The 20,028-nt window shown below is 35.9% G+C and overlaps 3 protein-coding genes across 11 annotated transcripts; 2 read left to right on the top strand and 1 right to left on the bottom strand.

The window, feature by feature from the left end:
• Positions 1-1,687: 1,687 nt before the first annotated feature.
• LOC111391173 (phosphatidylinositol 4-kinase gamma 8-like) lies at positions 1,688-5,685 on the top strand. Of its 3 annotated transcripts, XR_002702074.1 has the most exons (3): positions 1,688-1,940; positions 3,380-5,245; positions 5,341-5,685. XR_002702074.1 is itself a non-coding variant. In XM_023016329.1 (2 exons), exon 2 carries the CDS (start codon positions 3,450-3,452, stop codon positions 5,130-5,132), a length of 1,683 nt encoding a protein of 560 aa, XP_022872097.1. In that variant the 5' UTR covers positions 1,688-1,897; positions 3,380-3,449; the 3' UTR covers positions 5,133-5,685. The 3 variants fall into 3 exon arrangements, 2 of the variants coding, with proteins under 2 accessions (XP_022872097.1, XP_022872096.1); XM_023016329.1 differs by having other exon boundaries at positions 1,688-1,897; positions 3,380-5,685; XM_023016328.1 differs by having other exon boundaries at positions 3,380-5,685.
• Positions 5,686-8,705: 3,020 nt separating this feature from the next.
• Positions 8,706-16,784, top strand: LOC111391170 (SNF1-related protein kinase catalytic subunit alpha KIN10-like). Of its 7 annotated transcripts, none has more exons than XM_023016323.1 (11): positions 8,706-8,851; positions 11,632-11,825; positions 12,084-12,268; positions 12,511-12,693; positions 12,770-12,901; positions 12,981-13,166; positions 14,312-14,401; positions 14,482-14,562; positions 15,065-15,139; positions 15,245-15,430; positions 16,263-16,784. In XM_023016323.1, the coding sequence occupies exons 2-11, from the start codon at positions 11,639-11,641 to the stop codon at positions 16,380-16,382; spliced, it is 1,425 nt and encodes a 474-aa protein (XP_022872091.1). In that variant the 5' UTR covers positions 8,706-8,851; positions 11,632-11,638; the 3' UTR covers positions 16,383-16,784. The 7 variants fall into 7 exon arrangements, with proteins under 7 accessions (XP_022872091.1, XP_022872089.1, XP_022872084.1 ...); XM_023016316.1 differs by having other exon boundaries at positions 8,710-8,954; XM_023016317.1 differs by having other exon boundaries at positions 8,711-8,954; positions 16,275-16,784.
• LOC111391169 (cytochrome P450 98A3-like) lies at positions 16,654-19,894 on the bottom strand. The gene is made up of 3 exons (XM_023016315.1): positions 19,353-19,894; positions 17,748-18,145; positions 16,654-17,555 (listed from the first exon to the last, which is right to left on the bottom strand). Exons 1-3 carry the CDS (start codon positions 19,834-19,836, stop codon positions 16,908-16,910), a joined length of 1,530 nt encoding a protein of 509 aa, XP_022872083.1. The 5' UTR covers positions 19,837-19,894; the 3' UTR covers positions 16,654-16,907.
• Between the last annotated feature and the right edge of the window lie 134 nt (positions 19,895-20,028).

Here is a 20,028-nt window from a genome sequence, read left to right as displayed (position 1 = left end):
ATGTTCATCTAGTGTCATGTCGTCTGCATTTACATCTCATTAAACATCGACCAAAACTCAAAATGCGATGCTTGTCGAATTAATTGATTACTTAAATCATAATATGTCAACAGACAGAACAATTAAAAAAAGTTCAGAAGAAGTAATTGAATTCTGGCGAAAGTATGAAAGACGTTGGCCAATTGTTTCTATAATTGTGAAAGATCTGCTGATACCTCCGGTCAGCATTGTTCTTCGGAGTCTGCTTTTAGTGCAGGTAAAAGGGTTTTGACCGATGTGAGGAGCCAACTGAAAGAAAATGTTTTGAAAGCGTTAATGTGCGTGAAGGATTGATATGACACTTATTTTCGACTATACGATAAATACCCTGAAATTGCATGTCGTCAAGTAAGTGATATTTGATTTAATTATATTAATTAAAATTTCTTTATTTTTTAATTATTAAATTAATTTTCTTTAAAAAATTGTACACGTTACAATAAGTTGTTTGTGTATAATTTTTAACTCTATCTACTTAAAATTGATGTAGTCGGCTCAAACTCAGATAAAGGAGGATGATTTACATTTTATTTACTTTAAAAAGAAATCAAAAAAATATTTTTTGTAAATGTATTTCAAAAAATAATTCGTCTTCATTATATAAATATTTTATACTTTATAAAAAGTATTACAATATGATATAAATAAAAAAAATAAAAAATTATTTTCTTTAAATTATTTGTATTTTTTAACATTTTTTTTTAAAAGTGTTTTTTATTATTTCATTTATTTGTAAAACTCTTAAAAAAAAAAAAAAGGACAAGCCCACGAGCCCAAGCTCGGCTCGGCCCACAAGCTCGCCCAAATTCAACGAGCCGAGCCTAAGCTCATTGAACGAGCCGCGAACTTGAGCCGAGCTCATGAGATTAAGGGGCTCGGCCCATTGCCCGCCGGCTCGACCTATTACCACCACTACTTGTATGTTCGATAAGATTGGTTTTTACAGGGATTTCTTGTTCTAAGTTAAGCAGTTTCTTGAGCTCAAAAGGAATAAAGTTAACTTTTAAGCTTAGCCGAACATGCTCGCATGCATTGGCTCTCATATTGCGTGGAACCTGCACCCTCTCTGGACTATATTGACTATTGATGTGTTGATTTATAGACTTGTGAAACTATTATGTTGGACTAGTCTACCTTTATCTAGGGTCGATTCATGTATGTTATGTAACTGGATTGGCATGTGGACCGATCATTATTATAAACTGATCCAACTTGTGAATTAGTTCGGACTAGACGGGGCTAGACACCCTCGGTTCTAGGTTACAAGCTCGTTTTGATATCGATACTTTAATTTTATTATCTAACTTATATTATGTTTCAATTTAGTTCTGGAGCTTGGAGTCGTTACTATAGCTGATTACACTTTTTATTGTCCAGAAAAATTATGATTTAACACATTTGACGGTAGCCACTACTCACCATTTGAAAATGAAAATGTGAGATCCATCACATAAAAGATAGTAAAAAACTTAAGTCGGATGACTAACATGAAACAAACTTGTAAGTTCGATGACGTCCCGGAAAATTCCCCCATGTGGTATCAACTGCGAAGATTAATGAATCATCATCTATAAATAGAAAACAGTTGTGCATTGAGCGAAAACAATGGAGGGTGGGAGTGGGAGAGGGAGGGAGAGAGAGAGAGAGGATTTACCGGTTTGTAGAGAGAGAGAGAGAGGAATTTATAAGGAAGAGAAGAGTCCCCACTGAGTGGGGGTATCAATTGAAAGAAAGGGCATAAAAGGAGAAGGGAGTGGGGGACTTCGTCTTTTTTAGGAGTTTCTCGGTAACGGAATAATTCGCTCTCGCTCTCTCCCGTTGCCGTTCCGTCTCCCTGAATGCCTCACCAGTATTCAGGGTATGTGATTTTCGTTTTCTCCCTTCATTTTGCTAATTTCTGGGTATGTATCTATCCTCCTTGTGAAATCTCAGCGTTAATTGTGATTGTTTCATGATTCTGGGTTTTACCTTTTGTTGAATGCATAGGTTTTTAAATGGTCTTGATGTTAATTTGTAATATGGACCATTCTTCTTTGAAATACAACCAATTACAATCCTTCTCTCTATTATGCTAATTTCTGGTTTTCTCTTCGTTACATTGTGAAATATTATTGTTTTAAATGTGTTATTTATTATTATTCCATGATCTGGATTTTGTTTTCCCTTCAGTAAATTCTACTTGGGCTTCAAGCCAAATTATGATATAGATAATTCTTAGTTGATGCACACACTATGATAGAGGAGTCAATCATGCAATGTCTCCTATAGAGGAGTCAATCCTGCAATGTCTCCTATTTCACTTAATTAACAATTGTGGACGTTTTAGTTTTGAATCACCCTATCTGCACATGCTTATGTCTGCACGGTTAAGGGACAATTACGGAGTGGTTTGTATGAAATTGCAGAAATTAATTAAATTTCAATGGATAATGTGGTGATTTTTCTTCTGAAGGAATGGATCTATTCTTGTTTTATGAAATTATGGAAGATTAAATTCTAATGTTTGATTGAATTAAGAGCAACTGGGGATCATATTGTTGTTTTTATCTCATTTCCAGTTTATTGTAGTGGTTTTTAGCGGCGAGGGACTAATATGATGGTATGTGTATTTTTAATCTTATGTTTCAACAATTATTTGTAAAAATTCTGAACTCAATGATCCATGATCCATCCATATATGCGGTATCTATTCATCTGAAGAATTTTTATGAACTGTTTGGTGTTTCATATGTGGTCGAGATTAGCACAATGGTTTTTATTGTTAATATTTGCGGCCTTTTTATACAAATCTTAAGAGTATATGTCGCCTTTTCTTTGTTTATATTTCTTTTTGTATGTTCTGATCAAATTAATGCTGTTCCTCTCCCCTTTCTCTCGTCTTTTGTTGTCCAAATCTTATTATCAAAGTAAACCTTATGAAACACACCTTTAGACATCATGTAAAATGTTAATAATTTGCCATAACATGAAATGCCCCCGTTAGTTCAGATGAATGGAAGAAATGACATTTGAATAAACTGATTGTATGGTGACATTAATATACCTCTAATGATTGGGAAACTTTTGAATTTCAAATTTGTTAATGACTGGGAATATAAACAAGCAAGTTTAATTCTTTTTGGATCATGTTAATTTAGTTACAATCTAGTGTTGGATAATTTTTACATATTGATTCACCTAAATGACAGTCCAAACACAAGATACAATCTTAACTTACCATTTTATGATTCTGAGGGACAATATGGTGTTTGTGAGCAACTTTTCTTATTTTTTTGTTCAGATTTCTTAATTTTATTTGGTATTGAGTTGAAGAACTCTGAGCTTTCTATTATTATTGCAGACACGTGATGTCTAATCTCCAGGGAAAACCAACCCTCTAGGGATACTTTGAAAAGCAGACCTTAGCATGTATGATAGCCATTTTCACATGCATGACATTCTTCAAGATGGCTGTTACTGTTGATCCAGGTCATGGGTTCAGGCCATTTGCTCGACCTCCTAGATGCAAACTCCAGTCTTACACTCAGCCTGATAACACAATGCTCGACTCCAGCCAATCCAATCTTATATACTCCTTGAAACATACATTTGAGTTCACTAACATCCACAGAAGCTTCTCAACCCCATGCCTATCTATTTCCTCTAGAGTCGAGGATGAATCTGATATCAATGCTAGGATTGAAATCATTGGTGGTCGTGCCACATCAAGAGTACGCAATATGGTTGTTGAGGTTGCCATAGCTATGGCCTCTGGCATCAATCCCGAGCCAGTCTCTAGTGGTCTTGGTGGGGCCTATTTTCTGCGCACTCGAAATGGTGATCCTATAGCTGTTGCAAAGCCCATAGATGAGGAACCTCTGGCATTCAATAATCCAAAAGGCTTTTGTGGCCGTATGTTTGGTCAACCGGGAATCAAACGCTCAATCAAGATAGGTGAAACTGGCCTGCGTGAATCTGCTGCTTATCTCCTTGACCATGGTGGATTTGCTGGTGTCCCTCCTACAGTATTAGTCAAATTTTCTCATGTCAAATTTAATGTCAATAGTTCAGAAGTAGTTCTTGCCCCGCTTTATAAGATTGCGTCACTTCAAAGTTTTGTAAATCACTATTCTGATGCGGCAGATTTGGGCCCTTCAGGCTTCTCAGTCTCATCTATACACCATATAGGAATACTAGATGTTAGACTGATGAATCTTGATAGACATGCTGGGAACATTCTAGTGAAGCAAGGGAAAGAGGGTTATGTGGCGGGAAAAGCTGAGCTAGTTCCCATAGACCATGGATTTTGCTTACCTGAATCACTTGACGATCCATATTTTGAGTGGTTGCATTGGCCACAAGCCTCTATACCTTTTTCAGAGTCTGAAGTTGAATATATATCCAGTCTCGATCCATTTAAAGATGCAGAGCTTCTAAGAGTTGAACTTCCAGCAATTAGGGAGTCCTCTGTACGGATTCTTGTGCTTTGCACAATCTTTTTGAAGCAAGCAACGGCTTATGGATTTTGTCTTGCTGAAATAGGTGAAATGATGACTAGAGAGTTTCACGGAGAGGAAGAGAATTGGAGTGCATTCGAGAATATCTGTATAAATTCTAGGGCTGGCTTGAACTTTGGAAAAAGCAATGATATTGTCAGCAATGATCATGATGAAGACGAAGTTTGTGAGATATCCCAATTTAATGAAAATGAATATGGCCCCAATCAGGTTATAGATTTTGCTCAGAACTCACAGAATTTTCTGGCAATAAGTGGTAAGCCACTGAAAATTCCAAGATATTCATCACTGAGTATATTAGATGATTCGACGCTGTTTCATTTGAATGAAAATGACATTCTTCAAGATTTGAACACCGAATCGGATGATGATGCAAATGAGGATTATAATTCCAAGGCAGGTGTCTTGATGAGAAGTATGAGTTTCCCCGCTCCAAAATATAGTCATGACGCTGAAGGAATTTCTTTCGGGGAAATGAATGATCAGGAATGGGAATTATTCTTGGATAGTTTTGAGAAACTTCTGCCAGAGGCTTTCGAGGGAAGAAAATCCATACTCTTGCCAAAGTTAAGGGTTGGATCTTCTTGTGAATTCTGAAGAATGTTGAAAGTGCAAGAACTGCTTGTAAGTAGCATCAGTTAACTGTACGCAAACCCATAGATTACTACTGTAGGAAGTAGATAAATTTTAGCGCGAGAGGAAAAGCGAAGGTAAAGCTGCCATCCTTTCCATCTCCACCCTTTCCCCCCTCCATTTCCATCTTTTCTTCATCTTCAGTTTATCTTTTGTTTCTTTATAATCTTAGGACTTGTAATCCTGAGGGGTAACTTAGTGATCAGGCCTTAGATTTGTTCCCTAATGGTCACCAGTTGGAGTCCCTCCAGGACCATTGAGGTGAGTACTCGACAGTAAACTTTAGGGTCCCGTGGAATTAGTCGAGGTGTGCGTAAGTTGGCCTGGATATCCACGGTTTTCAAAAAAAATAATCTTAGGACTTGTGCACTAGTGTAGAGGATTTTCCTTTTCTGTGAATGATTTTGAGATTGCAGTGTCTCGAATTATGAGGCATCGATCATAACGATTAATTGATCTAGATATGTATGAACATCTATTAACGATGAATGATTGTGAACAATAATCGATCTTATCATCCTTATATACATGGGCGGATTCACAGACGGGCTGGGCCGTGCTATAAATTTTTTTTTATGTGCAATATTTTTTTTTATACGTATTAGCCCGTATTGATTTTCCTGGATCCGCCACTACTTATAGAAGAACAATATATCTGTTGCTATCGTTGTTGTTTGGTGATTTATGTTAAATGCATTGAAAACTTCTGTGTTTAAACATTCGAAGGGAGGTCTATTTCATACTCAGATTATGTGATTTTGGTAAAGTTGGCTCAATTTCATTGGTAATACTTGCGCACATGTCATGTTAGGTCCGTCTAAGGTGGTGTTTGAAATAGAAATACAGAAAACTTGACGTTTGTCTAATTGACTGCAAACTTGTGTTGGCACCATAATTTACTTAAGCTCTACTTTTCACTATTTTTAATGATTTCTTCAAAGTGCATTCTCAGTAAATCCGTATGTCTGGCTATGTCTTATTGAGCATCAAACAAAATTAATTCTTCTTAATTAACAGCCAACAAATACTGTAAAGAAAAAAAAATCGTTTTATTTTGCTCTGTGACTCCCAAATTCCTATCAGGGGTTATCTAGGTCACATGTAACCCCCTCGTGTTTAGAGCCAATCATAAAAGCATTTCTGCCTAAAAGCAACTTTTTCTTGGAAGTGCATATCCATAGTTTTGAAACTGCTATTTCTAAACGTCAATTGTGCTAATATTATTTTCTTGGAAGAACAGTAACTTCGGCTGCTTACAAGAGAATCCTGCTAACAAAGAGTTTTCTTGAAAATTTTCAAGAATTTACTTTCAAGCTTGATAAGACATCCTAAAACTTATTTTTCTTCAAATTACAGTTTCAATACCATCTGTCGAATCCAATCCAGACACAACATTTTTCTCAGCAGTGGCTTCAACTTCTTCATCATCTCGAGCCTTTTCAGGTCCTCTAATTTTGGCACTTTCCACTACCAAATTGAACGATCCGAATTTAGGCGTTGTTTCAGGAGTAGAAGCACCACTTCCACAGAAGAATGAGAAACTCGAATTCATAGATGTTTTCTGCTTGTCCAGAGCAATTGAGCAGGTTTTTCTTCTCTTGGCCTCTCGAATTGTTTCTGGGTTTTCTTCTTCCTCTTCTCCATCGTTTACGGCGGCGGGAGGCCTTGGATCTTGGCCGTGATCTGGATTCTTGGTTGGGACTGAGCGTGTATAGATTGACCCTGTTTGTTTTGTATTGTTCTCTTCCATGTTTGTGTTTGGGTCACAGGAAAAGAGACCTTGGGCAGACTTGAGTAAAAAAGTGCAAATGCCAAGTAACTTGTTGATTGGTGGATGATTTTAACTTAAAGGCATCGTACGGCCAAAGCCTTTCCACGTGTGACCCACTTTTAAAAGCATCCAGTAAGGGGAGCCACGATGATCTATGCTTCGTCCAAGTCTATAAAAGTTCAAAGAAATACATTGAAGCTATTGAAGACAAGCATTTGGATTTTCAGCAAAGTAAAACACGAAAATAATATTTTAAACATTAGAGAAAATAGAGTAATGCTATTCATCATTACTAATATTAAGTATAATTTTGGTGATAATTACGTGTTATTAAATGGTAGATTTATTTAAATGCAAAGTCATATGACTCATTTAATTAAACGTATAAAGTGTAGTTATCTAAATTAGTGTTCTAATATCACGAGGCTAGATAATATTACTCGGAAAAATATGTGGGAAGTAAAGACTTGATCTACGGGTAAGTGACATGTGTACTCGAAAAGCATGTATGAAAGAAAGTTTAGTAAAAAAGTATGACCTGTATATCAAAAAGAATGTTGTGAAAGTCAAAAAAAAAAAAAAAAAAACTCTATTAACAACATGACACGTGTCATAAAAGAGGCGAACTCTATTTCTTAGTTACACTTCCTTTCCATCTTGTTTCCTTCTACTTAAAGTCTTGTAAGTTTAGCTTATAGAATCTTTTTCGATTACTTTTTTGACCATCGACCTCCTAGATACATTGCCGTTAACCACTAACGATGAGTTCGTGTGGAGGAGAACATGCCGAATGAAGCGTGGTTAAAGATCTATTGACAACGAATTTGGAGCAATTTTGGGCCGTCAACAATGACCCAATCTATGACCTTTGGGTGCTCAAATCAAATGTACACATTTCACAATTTTTATTCTTCAAATTTAAGCCTTTCATTGTGACAAAAGAACAAATTTCACTAGTTGGGTCACAACTCTTGTCAATTTGATAATGATTGTGGACGTAATAGTTGAGTGATAAAATTGAAATAAAAATATAAGTTGAATGATCACATCACTTAAAATTTTCCCATGATTGTCTATGTGATTCAAGATTTATTCGAATACAAATATTTATGCGTTTTAATGTTGAATAAGAAATTTTGTCAAGTTATCCTCCCCGAAATTTATTGGTATGGACCCTATTTAAATCGTGTCTCAAAATATTGATAGACCTAAATACTAGTTGGAATGATTCAAATTATAAGATAAATTAATTATATGAATTTAATAAAAATTAAGTAAATAAATAAAAATCCTACAAATTAAGAACAACATGAGTAAATGCTTGTTTGGTAGATATTTTGTTAATTGATTTTTTGATCGTTAGAGATAAAGTGGGTCCTACATGTAAGAGAAAAATTAAAAAATGACAGTTGAAATAATGAAATAACGGTAAAAAAATTGATTTTAATTGAATTTTAAGTTGTACCAAGCATGCTCTAAGTTATAAATGGATTCCAAGCACGAATAAATATTGTCCTCTTCTCCTTCTCTTTCCAATTCAAAACAAAATAAAATGATTGCTAATTACAAATTTACAATGGCAACAATGACTTTCTTGGTCAAGAGGTGGAACCACCCTAATTGTACCGAAATTTCTTGTAGCAAAATATTAAACATTCTTATGCACAAATAATAATAATAATAATAATAATAATAATAATAATAATAATAATAAGTTTAACTATTGTACACCGGACATTCTTTATGAAATATGAAAAATAAAATAAAATAAGATCATTTTCTATTCTTGTAAAACACTCTTCTATGGATCAAAATTGGTGCCGTCAAAATATCCCACGAATAATTTGCTCCACTCTCAAGTGCATGACAAATGCTCCTTTTGTATTCTCTGTTTTGTCCACTTTCTAACACGGTATGTTTGTTCTGCAGTAGTTTTGAGTCATTGACGTTGTATTCAAGACTCCCTTTGTTTGGTGCTTGTCCGAATCAACTATGATCTATCTATATAATAGAAGGTAAAACCCAAGAACTAATCACCAACTGCTCTGCCTTCTGTTTCTTTCTCACTCTTTGTATCTGGTATGCACACCACATGTTTGCATTAAGTTACGTATATGATCTTCAAGCATGGATTTTGCTCATTTTTTATGATAAGATTGATTCTTGTTGATGAATTCTGTTACCATTTTGTTTTACTGTGTCATTGCCGTGTTTTGGATTAATAAATTATTTGTTTCCTTGCACGTGATTTCTTGAATTTGATCTTAAATTTTCTTGGGAAGTTTAATTAAGTTTTTTTCTTTGTCGAATCATGATTTGGTTACATGATTAGATTATCTCGTAAATCATTCTTTTGCGTTGTTTGATGCTTGATTATGGGTTATGTATCCGAATATAAAATTATAAATTTAATTTAAGTCGTGCTTACACATTTAATTCTCTGGTAATTTTCACGTAAAGGAATTGTTGTTATTCCAAACAAATAGTATACTAGTTAGGTGCAGAGATGCAGTTAATGGAGCTGTTATTGTCGCATCACTGTCTCTTCGTGAAATATAATTTTTCTTCCTTGCAATAACGATATATTTATTTTTGTTTATGTTTATTTGTTTTCCTTTCTATATATTTTTTGACATGATCAGAAAAATTATAGCTCCCTGTGATCCGTGGATTCATCTTTTGGCATATTGCCTTGTCCATTTACGATACAGCAAATATTTAATGACATAATCATATCTATCTGGACTCTATTGAGAAAATTGATCATCAAATTCTCTTATTTTCTAAAGGGAAAGAAGGTTCATATGAATATACTTAAAAAATTGTTAAAGCGCTATTTATTGCATAAATCATTGATAAGGATTTTAGGACAAACATTCCGCTGTTCCAGTCAATCTAGAGCACTACAAAAAAGATTGCTATTAAAGTTGACCTTTAGTGACATGTTTGGTAATGTTGAACTCGATAGGGTTGGAAATAATGATGATAGGCATATGAAATGTTTGTCCATGATCATCTCCACTAGAATGTACCGAAAAAGGTTTCTTCCTGAATTTTTTTACTTGCACAGAGAAATCTAACTCTGTGATTTGAGGTTTTATCTTTAGCTACTGTTTGACATATTTTAAGGTTAGTTTTATTTCCTCGATCAAAATACATCTATGGTTTTATGAGAAATTTGCCATGGCATTAATGCAAGCGAGGGAAGCACCGTTCATGCCCCTCCCTTTTGCTTTTTGTATTATCTTATTTTGTCGTGTTCGCCACCTTTCTAGCATAACATACTGCATACATGCTGTCCTCTAGTTTTGATGTTATATTCAAGGCTTCATTCATTTAGAGCTCATCCGAATCAACTAGAAAATATATAATAGGTAAAAAAAAACTGAGAAGGCTTCACCATCTTCTCTGCCTTCTACTGCTGTCTGGCTCTTTCAATTTGGTATGTAAATACACCATATAAGTTTCAAACATGATTTCATGAATTGATTTTCCTCAATTTTGTATGATATGAGCGATTCTGCAACACAGTAACCCATAATCTTTCACTTTGTTTTAATGCATAATTTCTGGCTTAGGCTGATAAATTGCTTTCTTCTAAAATTTTGCTCATGTTTTCTTGAATTTAGTACTGTAGTTCTTGAATTCAATCTTCCAGTTTGTTGGAATTGAATAATTTATTTTCTTTTTCTGATCATGATCTGATTTGATCTGGAAACAATTCATGATAGTTGTCAACTAGATTTATGATGCTTGATCATGGATTATGCATATAAATATCAAATTATGAACTTACTAATTGGTACGAGCATTTATGTCTTTGGTCATCTTCAGATCAAAAAGAAAAAAACAAAAACAAGAAAACAAAGAGTATCAATTGATTTTACTTCCCACCAAAAAATATACTTGTTTGGCGCACCGACGCAGTAAATGCTGCTGGTGTTGGCGTTTTCTTTATTGCTCAGTAAAATTTACATGTTCTTCCTTGTGGTGACGATGATGAGTTTACTTTTATTTTGTTTTTTCTATTTCATCTGAATATCTTTATGTGATAATGTAAACTATTACTAGCTCTGTGATTTAAGGTTTCATCTATAGCTATCGTTTGTCATAAATGAAAACAAAGCAAATATTGATGGCATAACTATATCCATCTGCTCACTGTTAACAACATATATTTATCAAGTCCTATGACTTTCCAAAGGGAAAGAAGGTTCATATCGAAAAGCTAACAAAACATTATAGCACTCTCGATTACCTTAAATCTATAAATTTTTTTTAAGTATATATACCCTAGTTCTGCTATGTTATAGTACTGACTGTCATTTGATGTCTCCATTATCTCCTTCCTGCAACAACATGTTTACCTAAGTTTAGAAGAAAGTAAAAGTATAGTTTTGGAAATAAATAAGACTTAAAATAAGAAAAAATAAAAAAAGAAGAAGAAGAAGAAGAAGAAGAAGAAGAAGATGCCACGCAAATATGTATCAACATGGTGGCTATACATATTTCATGTTTTCCTGTGATTTTAAGAAAATGTGGAGCATAAGGAGACTTCTAGTTCTTTTGGTGGTTTGTCATGGCATTCTAGTCGATGGATGTTTCAGAGATTTCTTACCTTTCTTTGAGCGTTCACTTTATCTATTTTATTCCTGTAAACATTTGATGTAACTTCTACATATTTTGCTGCAGTCTGAAGATGAGCAAAAGTAATGGTGGGGGCAGTAATTTGTATCGAGATCCTTTACCACACTACAAGTTTGTCAGGACGCTTGGTATTGGAGCATTTGGTAAAGTGAAATTAGCAGTTCATACCTTGACAGGGCTTAATGTTGCGATAAAGATTCTTGATCGCGAATCAATCAATAATTTGGATGCAGATAAAGGTAAATTTGTTGATCTCATCACGTTTACACAGTATCTTTTAAATGTGTTACGTAATGGAACAAATAAGTGATCTATATACATGACTATTCTAGGACAATATGCCTGAATATTCTTTTTATGTATTCTAAAATATTGTAGTTTGGGCATATGGCATAAAAAATAGTCAATAACAGTATGATGAACATGTTAATTTGTACTTGGATGTTGTGATACAGATGAAATGACATCTTTTACATCGTTTTGCCTTGCTGTTTCAGTGAGAAGAGAAATCAATATAATGAAACGACTTTCACATCCCCACATAGTTCGCCTATTTGAGGTCATAGATACACAGTCAAAAGTTTATGTAGTCATGGAACACATGGATTTAGGCGAACTATATGATTATGTTACATTACGTGTTCGACTCGACGAGGATAAGGCCCGCCACTTTTTCCAACAGGTATGTATTCCAATATTACCATAAGCTAATACGTTTGTGAGATAAAACTGCTCAATTGTGCTTCCAGGAAAAAAATAATATTAATTCTTTCTAAGATGTATTTAGCATAAAACATCATATGCCTAACAACCATACAGTGCAACAAATGACATTTAATATTTACTTCTGATTTTCCAACTTTAGACCAAATACAGATTTACTAGCTTCTAGTAATCAAGGCAGTATGTTTGATGTCAGAACAGATAATTTCGGGCATTGAATATTGTCATCGACACAAGGTGGTGCATCGTGACCTCAAGCCAGAAAATCTACTCATGGATGCCAAACATAATGTCAAAATCGCAGACTTCGGTCTTGGGAACATTACACTTGATGGGCATTTCCTTAAGACATTTTGTGGAACTCTAAATTATGCTGCTCCTGAGGTTCAGTATCGATGATATTATCATATATATTGAAATAACCTTGTACTCCAATCATAGTCATATTATCTTTTGTCAGCTCATGTGTAAAAAATTATACGCTGGTCCTGAAGTAGATGTATGGAGCTGTGGCATTATCTTATATGCACTTCTGTGTGGAAGGCTTCCTTTTGAGGATGCAAACATGTCTTGCTTATTTGCCAAAGTACAGGTGAGTAAATGTTATAATTGATATTTTCCAAGCTTGATGTCATCTCTTATTTCTGCCATTCCTTTTCCACTACCACTAGAAAGGAGTATACCCTGTTTCACCTCACTTGTCAAAGAGTGCACTTGACTTGATTTCAAGAATACTTGTTGTTGATCCAATGAAACGCATTTCAATTCCTGAAATACGTCAACATCCATGGTTTCGGGAAAATCTGCCTCTATATATTGCTAGTCCATCAACAGATGCTTTAAGCAAAACAGAAAAGGTAACTATTATTCATTTTGATCATCTAATTATATTTTTGTATCATCTCATACGTCTTCAGCGAATTCTGTGTCCTTGACTCTTACTGCGTCAATAAACATAATGCATCGAAGATAAACGCCGATTAACCTGTTTCTTTGAGAAAATTATGGAAGATTACAGAGTTTCCGTTATTGTAGCACGGACACAATATCACAGACCGCATGTTGGATTGGCACCAATGTCCATGACCAATGCAGAAGGGGGATGGCAACGAGGTAATTAACATATGCACATGCAGCACTTTTGAGAATCGAGCAGAGTTAGTGGAAGAATTTTGAGAACCTATCAGTCCGGACTTCCTTGAGATGTTAGGAGCTCCCACCAAGTTTTGAGTCGTTTGGAATCCATTTTGAGGGGACTGATATTATTGACTGGAGACGCGGTGCATTGGCATTGTTGAAATTGTGGAATATTGTGAAAGCATTATCTCGCTGGTCAAGAATGGCATCCTTTGTGGGCCAACTTGGGCACTAGGTTCAGTGAGCAACAATTTTTAGGGGAACGAAGCTCCCAATGGGTGGCTTTAGTTATCTTAAAGGAGTGTTTAAATTTCTCGCTAGGCCTAGGATCAGGAACTCTGCAGGCGGCATTTTTCCAGAAGGTCGATTTGTTGGTTAGTGTGCAGCCCAAGGCAGTATATGTCAGCCAGCTGTTATGCCAGGAGGGCTACACAGATCATAGGGAATTACCTCCAGAGAAATATGTTTAACTTATCAAAAACAACATTTTTTAAAATTAAAGACTAAGTTAAATTTTACTTAAAAAAAATTTCAAGTTGACCACGGCGTCAAATATAACAAACAAAATCAGACACATGGAGTAGACTTTTTGTATGTAGTTTAGGAATACTTCGTGGTTGCAGAAGAAATGGATGGTGACTGGAATAAATAAATAAATAAATAAAAAATACATAATGTTAATTGACACTCCTCTAGTAAATGCAAACCTAGTAAATATTTATCTTCGTTTCTACTTTCTTCTCTCTGCAGAAAATTTATGTCATGTGGGATTTTAGTTTAACTAATTCATGGTTCCATCCAATTACATTGCTGTATTTCTGCGACGAAATTGGGAGGCTGACTTTATATTTTACAAATTGAAAAGGTTGATATGGATGTTTTGAAAGAAATGATTAAGTTGGGATTCGTTATCCGTGAAGTGATTGGATCTCTTCAGAATAATTTGCAAAATGAGGTAATGATGGTTCCTTAGGGTGTGATTCCCCCTTTTTTTTTTCTCTTTCCTGCGAAATTTAACATTGTTTAATGTTTCAGGCTACTGTTACATACCGCATGTTACAGCATACCCGTTCTCCAGGCCCTGTATATTGCCATCACAAGATTCTAGAATCTATAGTCAGTTCAATCTTTATTTTTGTAGTTGTAAACTCATTTCTTATTGCCGTGCATCAGAAGCAACTCAGCCTAATATCATAACATCTCTTAAGCCAAAAAGATGATTAATTAAATTCTTACTGGTTGTCTTGGCCAAAAGTATGTTGCTAGAATTTCTGTATACCTTGATTCTTTTCACTGAAGCAGCTTTGTGATTAGTTTGAACAATCTGCTTATGCCACAAACAAATCATCTCTCTTTTGATTGCAATTATTAGTCGATGACAGATAAGATAAACATACAAAAATTGCTTATGAATTTTAGTTATATTTCCACCATCAGGCCTTTAATTCTTTTAAGAGATTGTAATTAGAAAAATGTGTTAACGTAGCAAGAAGCATTCATTTGCTTAACTAATCCTTAAATCAGTTGAAAAGAAATGTAAACAGCAATATATATCATGCATTAATAACATGATCAACTAGTACAGGCATATTTCTGAATAACTGATTTTGGGCAACAGGGATGCATGGATCATCTTCAGACATTTTTACAGACAGCCTCTCCTGTTGAAAGTAATTGGAAACTTGGCTTTAAGGTAATAATTGTTATCTGGATCAGTAAGTTCTATTTCATACTTCCATAGGAGTGTGACTTGCTTATTCATTTTTATTGACTTGTTTTCATAATTTTATGGATCCAGTCTCGAGCATCTCCACGTGAAACCATGATGAGCATTCTAAAGGTTTTCCAGAGTTTAAACGTGAGATGGAAGGAAATAAGACAGTATAACATGAAATGTATGTGGTTACCTCCACTTTCAATGCAATCGAGATCTACCACTGGGACAGATTGTAGATCAGGTGACACTGTCAAGTTTGAAATTCAGGTGAGTGAAGTGTCCTCCAATAACATCTTCTAAGTTGTCCACACCAACAATCCATCCTTCCCCTCCAAAGAGAAATTTTGGTAAATAACAAAATATAGTACTTGGAGTCTCACCCTCACGGAGCCCAAGTATCCAAAATGGTGTTCAGTCGTGATTCTTCACTTGGAAAATGTCCATGTCGGCATGACACTCAAAAAAGAAAATTGTCTACTGTACTACAATCGTGCTAACAGGTGCCAAAACTGCTGTGGTCCGGCCTATTACAGGCCCTGCTGCATAAGAGCCAAGACTGGCCCTGTATTTTGGGCAGGAGCCAGGCACAGCCTGCCACCACGGATGGGCTGGACAGGCCTTCTGTGTGGCCTTTCCGGGGCAGGTTAAGACGGGTCGTATCCCTTTTGACACCTTCACCCCATGAAATAGCATGTGGGTTATGTAGGGTGATCATTATTTACGCGGGCTGGGTTGTACATTGGAGCATTCTGACTTGATTTTTATCTTGCCTGGTTACTCATCCAGTCTCAGTCATTTTAGGCTAGTCATTTGTACTTTGTAGTAGTCCTAGATGTTAAGTTCTTAATTCTATGGGTTGGTCTCAATTTGATTCTTCCATGGGAAAAGGAGGAAGCAACCAAGCTGCACCGAAGTTGTTACTATATGTGGAACCTAATCACACTATACCCTTATTCTTGCGACCATATATCAAAATTTTTTGAACTATAATTGGTATCCATACATTTATTAGGTTTGCTATAATATTCCTGCTAGGCGTTTTTCTTTTCTTATTTACAGTGAGAGGCATTATATTTCTGAATTGTAGTTTAATCTTCAGATCTTTTTCCAGCTTTATAAAGCCAGCGCAACAATATACGTTCTAGACTTGCAACAACTGAGTGGACCTCCATTTTTGTTCCTCGAAGTCTGCTACGCATTTCAGGCTATGGTAACGTGAACTTATACTGAAGCTGATGAATGGCTGGTATAATATTTCCAGAAGCCTAATGCTGTGAGGGAGGGAGTATTTTTCCTTGTAATGCATTCGCAATCCTTTGTAGAGCGTCTATATTTCAACCTTTCGAGCTGTAGTAGTTTTGAAAAAATTCTGCCTAAAGTAAATAAAGATACATAAAAATTGTGCACAATTTAGGCATTTTACCCAAGAAAAATATTCCAAGGGGGCAAATTATCAAAGGAACTTGATTACTAGAAATCCAGGCGCCCTATCATCTGTTGCAAAGTGTTATTCATATCCATAAACTGAGAGAAAGAGAAGTATCATTCTGTAGCTCTTTAGGAATACATTTGCATTAAAGCTATATTTCAACAAGTACGACAGAACTAATGAAGAATTGGGAGTCCAAGAGAGAGAACAAATCTAAAAAGAACGACGTGCAAAATATAAAATGGAGGCAAACATGGGAAGTACGATGTGAAAAATGATGTAGCCCAAGAACCCTGCTGAGAAACCACCGGTACCTTATACATTACCCACGGCAACCCGCCTGAACAAGTGGGCAGCCAATCTTGGTGTTGGAACAGATTCCAGTGGGGTTTTCATGTAAGTGACGGTTCCTGGTTGCTCCATCATATCAATATCTTCGACCCGGACACCGGGAGGTGGTGTCCAAGTGAAGTTGTGCATCATGTGTCCAACCATCGACGTGACTAAGTTGATAGCAAGTTGTGCGCCAGGGCAGATACGCCTTCCAGAACCAAAGGGAAGTAGACGATAATCTGTACCCTTCATGTCCACATCCATTTCAAAGAATCGCTCAGGTCGGAATTCAAGAGGGTTTTTCCACACGGCTGGATCACGAGCAAGAGCCCATACGTTAACGCTTACTGTTGCTCCCTTAGGAATATCATAACCACCAATCTTCACATTGGCATTGGCTTTATGGGGGAGCATTAGTGGAGTTGGAGGGTGCATTCTAAAGCATTCCTTGATTACACATTGCAAGTAAGGGAGATTGGAGATATCGGCTTCTGTCATGAGACGTTCAGTACCGACCACTTGGTCGAGCTCCTCTTGAATCTTCTTTTGGACCCTCGGATTTCTAACTAGCTCTGCCATTGCCCATTCCACTGTAATGGTAGTGGTGTCCATGCCTGCAGAGATCATATCCTGCACAAGTTGATGTCAGTATTTAATGTGGCCGCAGCACACTAAAATCCAGATCTTTATTACGGAAAAATGCAGGGCCTGCTTGAGTATGTTTGTTTAAGCTTAAAACATTTACCTATAAAGTAAGTAGTTTTGACAAAAGTAGCTAATAAGGAAGTTTTATTATTGAAAAATAAGAAAAAAGTAACCTACCCAGAGAAGCCCGATGACAGTGTCCTGACTAAGGTCATATTGCTTCTGAAGAGTTAGCAATGCATCGACAAAATGATTCTTGGTATCACCAGTCTTCTTGCGTGCAATAGTGTGTTCTTCCATGATCTTTTTAGTGAAGTGATCCGCACGGGAATCATGCTCAGCAAGTGCTTCATTTTCAGCCTTGAATAAGAAACGTAACATTGGGAGGTACTCAGCTAGGGATTTTTTGGTACCCAACTTAATTGCATCGTTTAGAATGCCCTTCAACTCTTGTCCTTGTTCATCAATTACGCCCGCATTGTTCATAAACCTCTTCCCAAAAGTTAATCTTGTAATGTGGAGGAATGCCATCATTCCCAAATATTCACGCAGCACCAAAGCTTTCCCCTTGTTTTCTGCAACAAATGCAAAACCATTTCAGCTGTTGAAACTGAAGTACAGTAGTATAGCAAATAGCACAGATAGTGCTAATATTTTAGAATCTGAATACATGTGCATGTTTCAAGTCACATTTTGCCAATTATATGGTTCAGAGCATATTTCAGCAATCAACAAACACACATGGTATGTAAATATAAAAACTGCCAACAACAAACTAAGTCTTGTTCTCATTATGATAATCTTTAAAAAAAAAAAAATTTTACCAAAAACGAAAGAAAAAAGACACAGTCTTGCACAACTCACCCAATTTCTTTCACTTCCATTGTTCCTTCTAGCTATTACTTGGTTAAATCTTACAGGTAATGCCAATTTCACCGCATATCACACCCTCCGGAGCTCTCTCTCTCTCTTTTTTTCCCTCTTCAAGTTCCCCGCACCCAACTAATGTGAAGAACTTGGAGCACCCTGAAGATTGGCGGGAAGTTCAGGCAGAAGACCATGTAGGTACCACCAGTACGGGCAAGGGAGATTATTCGGATTCAATACCTAGTATTGTGCATTCAAGGCCATTAATCCACTTCCCTGGTAATAATTTTATTCTTCATAAAGGACGCTATTAATGTTTTCAATCTACAGTTTCGGATCTTTTCAAGCATTGTCATCTAATAATGACGCCTAACCAAAGATTTACAAAAACGACCGCAATAAATAAAGATTTTAAAGTATCAAGAAAACAAACTGAAAGTGGTGACCTAACCTCTGCACAAGGACTCCCAAAATTACAGCTACACTCTCGTCCACTAAAACAAACCCCTAAATTCTAGATGGCTATAAGAAGTTAGAGATTAAACCCTAATGCCAATCTCGAGAGTACAAATAATCAACTGAAATGTGAAACAAGCAAAAAGCTCCCACAGATTTACAACATCTCAACCTCAATCTAAGAGCAGCTTCTACTCACTGTCCCAAATTTTACACTATAACTTGATTCATAAACTTACGAAATGAGTGAATTTTTCCTTTAAAAATAAGAAAAAATTAAGCTATCTACATTCAAAAACAAAAAGTCATTTGAACTTGTGCTTATAGTTAAACTAGGAAGAATTAGCCTCCACTCAGTTTACCACATGAGTATGATGTCTACTAGACAGATCTACTAACATAAATAAACATGAGATAAACAAAAAGAAAAAGCAAGTTTGGTAAGTGAAATTTTCATACCAGGAGCACTGCAGTCCTTGAAAATGGATTCAACCATTGCAGTAACTTCATCTTCTCTAATAGGTCTAAGAGCATCAAGCCTCTTTGCCGAGAAAAGCTCAAGAGTACACAATTTTCTGACCTTAACATAGTGAGGACCATAATCTGACCAAATCAAATCCATTCCATTTTTGCTAAACTTTTCAATTGTTTTAGTCCGATTCCGATTTGCCAGCTGCTGGTCATTATCCTTGAGCACTTCCTTAGCCAACTCCGCACTGTTCACCACAACATTCAGATGCGAACCAAGGTAGACAGAGAAGATCGGCCCGTAGACTTGTGACCACTCGGTGAAGCACCTGACGAGCACCGGCTTGATGTCGTAGAGGTTTCCGACCACCGGCAACGGCCTAGGCCCCGGAGGAAGCTTGAACCGGAGGCGGTTGAATAGCTTATAGGCTATGAAAATGAAGGAAACTGAGAGGAAAATCGATGGGAGATCCATTGGGATGGAAGGTTTAAACTTGGCGTGTATGGACAAGAAAGTGGTATATGTCGAGACTTTGGGGTCAATTTAAAGCAATTGCAAATTGGATCAATTAGACTTTAAATAATTAAAAAATTCTAATATTAAAATAATAAAAGTTTTTGAAATTAATTTTGTTGATATATTTTATAATTATTAACAAAACGATTT

Source organism: Olea europaea, unplaced genomic scaffold (assembly GCF_002742605.1).
Source record: "Olea europaea var. sylvestris unplaced genomic scaffold, O_europaea_v1 scaffold760, whole genome shotgun sequence".
Classification (NCBI taxonomy): Eukaryota; Viridiplantae; Streptophyta; class Magnoliopsida; order Lamiales; family Oleaceae; genus Olea; species Olea europaea.
The sequence above is the reverse complement of the archived record's forward strand: the minus strand, read 5'-3'. Positions and strand labels throughout refer to the sequence as shown.